The sequence below is a fragment of the Equus przewalskii genome, chromosome 9, assembly GCF_037783145.1.
Source record: "Equus przewalskii isolate Varuska chromosome 9, EquPr2, whole genome shotgun sequence".
In the NCBI taxonomy this organism is placed as follows: Eukaryota; Metazoa; Chordata; class Mammalia; order Perissodactyla; family Equidae; genus Equus; species Equus przewalskii.
The window spans coordinates 6663304-6670267 of NC_091839.1; the positions used below are offsets into that span (position 1 = coordinate 6663304).

The 6964-nt window shown below is 56.7% G+C and overlaps 1 protein-coding gene across 1 annotated transcript; it reads right to left on the minus strand.

Annotated features, from left to right (window-relative positions):
• Nucleotides 1–1250: 1250 nt before the first annotated feature.
• SBSN (suprabasin) lies at nt 1251–5866 on the minus strand. The gene is made up of 4 exons (XM_008533916.2): nt 3908–5866; nt 2448–2510; nt 2297–2341; nt 1251–1421 (listed from the first exon to the last, which is right to left on the minus strand). Exons 1-4 carry the CDS (start codon nt 5768–5770, stop codon nt 1398–1400), a joined length of 1995 nt encoding a protein of 664 aa, XP_008532138.2. The 5' UTR covers nt 5771–5866; the 3' UTR covers nt 1251–1397.
• Nucleotides 5867–6964: the final 1098 nt, after the last annotated feature.

Genomic DNA, 6964 nt, shown 5'->3' on the forward strand with positions numbered 1-6964 from the left:
TTGTTGTCATATTCTGTTTATGTGCCTAGTCTCCCTGCGACGCCTGTGAATGCCCCAAGGGCAATTTTTGGTCTCTTATTTCTGGTCCCACGATTGATGGAATTTGGGAGCTGGAAGCCATGCTGTACTCCTCCCCTGCGGACACCCCACCCCCTTTATACGGAGGGAATTGTGGCCCCAAGGGGCACAAAGAGGGGCACAAAGAGGGGCAGCAAGCCGCCCACAGGCCCACAGTGCTGCGTGGGATGCGGGCCCGGCAGCAGGCCAGGTGCGGCCGGCACTCTACAGATTTTATAGCCGACTCTGAACCGTCAGGTTCTGGCGAGAGTCAGGCCTACCGCTCTCTTGTGGGTTACCCCAGGTGAGTGCACTGGCTCCTCTGAGCCTCAGTTTCCCCGTCCATACAATGGAGATCATAAGAGGACTTCTGCCTTCGGGGCTTGGGAGGCTTTCACAGGTACAGAGCAGAACCAGCTCTTCGCACAGTCCCGGGGACCTAGGGAATCCTCGGTACACAGTAGTGGCTCTCAGGATCCCTCGGGCTCCGAGTCACATACAGATCCAAAAACGAGGCCTGCGGCGTCACCATTCCTGTCATCGTAAAGAGGCTGTCCCCGCTGCCATCGGCTGGCCTCCTCACTCAAGGATCTGCCACACGTGCCTCCCCTCCCTGCTGATGCCAAACAGGAGAAGTCTCGGCATCTCCTTTGTAGTTCTGAGGCTGCTAATCCCTCCCCTCACTGACTATGTGACTTGCTCTTGTTTCTTAACCTGTGGGAGCCACCATATGTTCTCCATCAAATGGGACCAGAACAGGACCTCTTACCTAACCGGGTGGCTGGGAGGCTTCAGTGACATCATGCATGGGAAGCACCCAGCAGGGAGCCCAGCATACCGACACTGCCCAGTAAACACAGGTTGCTGTTGTCATTCCTTTGGGGCCATGCCCCCGAATGAGGATGCCGCCCCTCGGGCTCTACCTAGGTGTCCGCCATTCTCTTCCCTGGTGCTTCTGCCCCCACGATTGGCCCTGCCCGATGCTCCTCCTGGTGCCCAGCAGGAACTTTGCACACCAGGGAGGCATGGCGTGTCCCTGGAACCACCCTCTTAGATCTGACCAGCCTGAAGTCTCCAGCTCGACTCATCCTGTGCCTTAGATCAGACCCCCAGAAACTTCGGCAGAGGAGCAGGAGGAGAAAAGACCAGCCTTCCCCCACGCCCCCTCCTTAGGGAGCACAGAGGACCATGAGGAGAGTACATGTGTCATATTTATTCACAAGTCTCAGTAGAGCCCCCAGGGGACTCCAGAAACCCAGCCCCCACCCCTAGCTCCTCCAGGTCATCTCGACTGATGTGACAACAGGAACGTGTCTGCTCAGGAAGGCCAGGACCTCAATTTAGGGAATGATGTTGGCGACGCTCTGGAGGAGAGAAGGAGAGAGAGAGTGAATGCAGGGCACACAGTCCTGAGGGCCAAGACCTCTGCCCTCAAGCCCCCTAGAGAACGGAGAGGGACACGGGCTGCTCTGGCCCAGGAATTGCTCATGTTCTGGGGAATACCCTAAGGAAGGTGGCACTTAGATTCAGGAAAAACAGGGAGCCAGCCCTCCCAGGCAGAGGTGCCAGGGTCTCTGTAGGAACCGAGAAGACTTGTCCGCTTTGCCTCAGAGTGTCCCCTAGAGCCCGAGAGTAAAAGAGGGGACGCGTTTGGCTTCCAAGTACAGTTTATGGGCCTGTGACCCAGCCTCACCCTTCCGCCCCAGGCTCAGGCAGCTGATGTACTAAATGCAAAGAGAAGAGCTAGGTCTTTACTTTGGGCCCAGAGTGAGGACCAGGACGCCACAGGAGCATTTATCCTGGGGGAGCCCTATCCTCCCAGGAAAGGACAGAGCTGCAGGGTCCCGCCACCCAGCACAGTGCTGCAGGGCAGCAGGGGTCACAGCGGGTGAGGGATGAGAATCGGAGGGGAGAGGACGAGGAGAGGATGGGCACACAGAGGGGATGTTTCAGCAGCACCCCCCTCCCTGGCGCCCAGATGCATGTGGGCCGGGAGGTCTTTTCTGCCAGCTTGTTTGCCTCGGTGGGAATGGAAAGCACCTGAAAGATGAAAGCAGGATTCGAAGGGCAAAGAACAGGTGAAGAAAGGGAAAACCAGAGCTGGGAAGTGGGTTAGATTGTCTCTGCAAAGGCCGAGAGTCTGTCCACAGTGAAGCTGTCTGTGAACCGGCCATGCGAAGGGGGTGGAAGGATATCTCCCAAGGCAGAGAGCAGAACGTAGAAAACAGGCAGCACTCACCCTCCACAGAGCTGAAAGGTTGATGAAGGGCTTGTTGACCGAGGCCTGGAATTCAAGGAAAGAGAGTCAGTCCCCAGCATCTGTCCAACCCCACCCTAGGAGGGCGCCCACTCTCCCACCTCTGAGCTCATGCTGTGCCCCAGAGACTCACTCCAGATGCTAATGTGGTTGCGGCCCCTCCGGTCTGGCCGGTGGAACCGCCGTGATGACCGCCCTGTGGATGAAGCCCAGATCGTCGTTACAATGCCTCGGCCCTTGAGGGTCTCCCAAGTTCCTTTTCCCCAACAATCTGCTGCCCTCTGGGGTGACTGGGGCTGGGGCGGGAGGCATCGGCTAACCCCTGGCCCCCTCACTGACCAGAAAGAAAACCCAAAGCGCATGTTGCTGTGGGAATTCTGTGAGAGATGGGAAGAAAAGCCACGAAGGACATCTGCCCCTCCTGACCAGTGTTCCCTCGATTCCCTTTGATTTCGGTTCCTGAGATGCTCTCAGTCACTGCAAAGGGGCCTGGCTGGAAGGGGCCCAGAGGACCAGTGCAAGGACCGGGACCCAAGTAACCGCAGCCCTGACCTCAGAGCTACACCTTCTACACGCACTCTAGCCTGACCCTCAGCTCTGACTAATCCTGTCCCCAGACACTCAGCAGTGCCTCCCCCACTGCTGCTGCCGCCAGCTGGAGTCCGGCAACAGCTGCCCTCTCCAGGCCTCTACCCGCTGAATCCTGCGCTCTGACTCCGAGCCCTTCCCTACTGGATACACTTTCTGCTTGGTCCCTTCCTCCCCACCCACCACCATGTGACTATGGGTTTGAAGTCCGGGCCAGTCCTCAAGATGGTGTCCCAAAGACTCCTGATGGAGACAGGACGATGGGGAATTGGGGCAGGCAGGAGTCACCTCCTGTTCCCCAAGCCCTTCCGTGGTGCCTGGTCTGCTGTGTGTGGCACTGCTTGCCTCTTGCAGTCTTCAGGATCTGTTCCCTCTACATAAATGGGGATCAGAAGTCCTCCAGGAGACCTCCTCTGATGGGGCAGTGTGGAGGAAGAGAAAGAACCCTGACCTTCGATTCGCCAAAGCTGTGTGCTGGCCACAGGACCTTGGCAGTCCCTTCAACCTCCCTGCACTCTGTTTCCTTATCTGAGAATCAGGGAGTCAGCATCCTCGCCCTGACTACCTCAGAGGCTTGTCATGAAAATTAGACAGAGGAGGGCTTATCTCCAAAAGCTGTTCCTCATGCTCACTATGATGCTCTTGGTTTCTCAACTGTTTGCACTGTAATAGATCTTGGCGCAGTAACTATTTCCTGTTCCCCAGAAGAGGCTTCCGATGCCTCCCTGTAGACCTCCTTAACTGGGAGGGCAGCTCCCTGAAGATGGGGCTGGGTCCTGTCCACACTGTCTGATATAGGGCTTTGCGGATAAGATGGCTTGATCTGTCTGATTAGCTGACCACCAGCTCCCTTGTAAGGGAGACAGAGGAAGGAGGACACGGTTACATAGCTTCCCAAGCTTCTTTCACTACATGAAGGCTATGTGGACTCCCAAGATGTCCCAAGGGTTTAACCTCCCCCTTCCCCAGCCCCTTCTCCCCATCTCCCCACCGCTGTTCACCTACATTCAGCAGCTGGTTGGCCTCCTTGCCGGCTTGGTTGACCCCATTATGAACATTCTGCTGCAACCTGTCCGCCTCCTTTCCGGCCTGGCCAGCAGCGTGGTGGACCCCTTGGCCAAGCTTCTCCGCTTCCTTTCCGGCCTGGCCAGCAGCGTGGTGAACCCCTTGGCCAAATTTCTCTGCCTCCTTCCCGGCCTGGTTGACCCCATTGTGGACCCCTTGGACCACTTTGTCTGCTTCCTTTCCGGCCTGTTCAACGGCATGGTGGACCCCCTGACTAAGCTTCTCAGCCTCCTTCCCAGCCTGGTTAACTCCACGATGGACCCCCTGGACCACTTTCTCTCCCTCTTTCCCAGCCTGCCCAGCGTCATGGTGGACCCCCTGACCAAACTTCTCAGCCTCCTTCCAGGCCTCATTAACTCCATGGTGGACTCCATGGCCAAGCTTCTCAGCCTCCTTCCAGGCCTCGTTAACTCCATGGTGGACACCTTGGCCTATTTTCTCTCCCTCTTTCCCAGCCTGCCCAGCGGCATGGTGGACCCCCTGACCAAACTTCTCAGCCTCCTTCCAGGCCTCGTTAACTCCATGGTGGACTCCATGGCCAAACTTCTCAGCCTCCTTCCCAGCCTGGTTAACTCCATGGTGGACACCTTGGCCTATTTTCTCTCCCTCTTTCCCAGCCTGCCCAGCGGCATGGTGGACCCCCTGACCAAACTTCTCAGCCTCCTTCCAGGCCTCGTTAACTCCATGGTGGACTCCATGGCCAAACTTCTCAGCCTCCTTCCCAGCCTGGTTAACTCCATGGTGGACACCTTGGCCTATTTTCTCTCCCTCTTTCCCAACCTGCCCAGCGGCATGGTGGACCCCCTGACCAAACTTCTCAGCCTCCTTCCAGGCCTCGTTAACTCCATGGTGGACTCCATGGCCAAGCTTCTCAGCCTCCTTCCCAGCCTGGTTAACTCCATGATGGACACCTTGGCCTATTTTCTCTCCCTCTTTCCCAGCCTGCCCAGCGGCATGGTGGACCCCCTGACCAAACTTCTCAGCCTCCTTCCAGGCCTCGTTAACTCCATGGTGGACTCCATGGCCAAGCTTCTCAGCCTCCTTCCCAGCTTGGTTAACTCCATGATGGACACCTTGGCCTATTTTCTCTCCCTCTTTCCCAGCCTGCCCAGTGGCATGGTGGACCCCCTGACCAAACTTCTCAGCCTCCTTCCAGGCCTCGTTAACTCCATGGTGGACTCCATGGCCAAGCTTCTCAGCCTCCTTCCCAGCCTGGTTAACTCCATGATGGACACCTTGGCCTATTTTCTCTCCCTCTTTCCCAGCCTGCCCAGCGGCATGATGGACCCCTTGACCAAACTTCTCAGCCTCCTTCCAGGCCTCACTGACCCCATGGTGAACTCCCTGGCCAAACCTCCCCGCCTCACTTCCCGCCTGGTTGACCCCATGATGGGCCCCCTGAATCACTTTGTCTGTCTCCTTCCCAACCTGTCCAGCAGCGTGGTTGGCCCCATGGGCAAACTTCTCTGCTTCGTTTCCTGCTTGTCCGACGCCATTGTTGATCCCATGGGCTACCTTGTCCAAGCCGTGGTTGAGCCCCTGGATGCCCTTGTCCAGCTCCTTGCCGGCCTGGCTCCCCATGTTGCTAAGTCCATTAAAAACTTTCTCCACTTCCCTTCCGGCTTGAGTGATTCCATTATTGATGCCTTCCAGGGCCTTGCCCACCTCTCTCTCTGCATTGCTCAGCCCTCGGTTGATTCCTTCAATGACCTTCTCAAACGGATCATTATTGGCTGCCCATCCAGGCAAGGCCCCCAATAGCAGTAGGAGGGAGCAGGAGCTGACCAAACTGGCAAGCCGCATATTGTTGGCAGGGCAGGGAGGACGCAGAGAGGAGCCAGGGAAGCAGAGCTGCTATTTATCCTCCGCCTCCCTCCCTCTTCTCCACCCCTCATGACTCAATTACCCCTGTGAGGCACTGACTTGGTCCCTAGTCGGGGAGGTATTTCCCAGGGAGATTTGGGGTTGAGCAATGAAAAGAAGGAGGAAGAGAGGGTGAGTCATGAATGGAGAAGACTTACATGGTATCTCTGCTCTTTGCCCAGCTTGGGCCCTCCACCCTGGAGCCCAAATGTCTGCCCTTCTATCCATCTCCTCTTTTCATTCCTCATCCACTCTCCAGGCCTCCTCTCTCCCAGCCCCACTTTCAATCACCCCCATCCCTGGGACCCAGGCCTTGTTCTTCAGCATCTTCACTCCTCTCAGAGCATCTGGGGATCCAGCTTCCCCAGCAGTGAGAGTCTGTAAAGAGGGGAGGCGCAGTCAGCAGGAGGGGATCACTCTCGGGGAGTTGAGGGAGTCATCAGACCTTGTTCTTATGCTTCTTGTTGACCGCCTCCCCCCAACTTACTATGCGCCGGCCACACAGGCCTTCTCCTTGGTCCTCAAACACACCAAGCTCATTCCTGCCTCATGGCCTTTGACTTGCTGTCCTCTGCCTGGAATGCAGAACTCGAATCTTCACATGATGCGTTCCTCCTCATTCTGTTCTTGGCTCACATGTCACCTCCTCAAAAAACCTTCCCTGGCCGTCCCCCAGTTATATCCTGTAATATCATCCTGTTGTTTTCATAGCACTTACCACAATCCCAAATTATCTTTTTTATTGTCTGTCTCACCTACTAGATTGTAAACTTCCAGAAGACAGGGCCTTTGCCTGTGTTGGTCACTGTTATATCCCCAGCTTCTAAACATTGCCTGGGGCTCAGTAAATATTTATAGATTGAATAAAGGATGGACTAGAAGAAGCCAAGGGAGGAGAGGACAGGCCTGAGCCTGAGTCTCCTGGGTGCTGGAGGGAAGGGCGCCTGGGTCTCCAGAGCAGCCTAGGGTCCCTTGGGGAGGGTGGCAGATTCTAGGGCCAGGATCACATCCTCATCACAGAATCCTGGCCTCCTGCCTCCCAGCCCCCAGGCAAGGGCAGGGGGCTGATTGCCATGAGCTGGGACAGGACGCAGTGTCTCCTGAAAAGCCGGTTGAGGCAGCCACGGGGAGGGG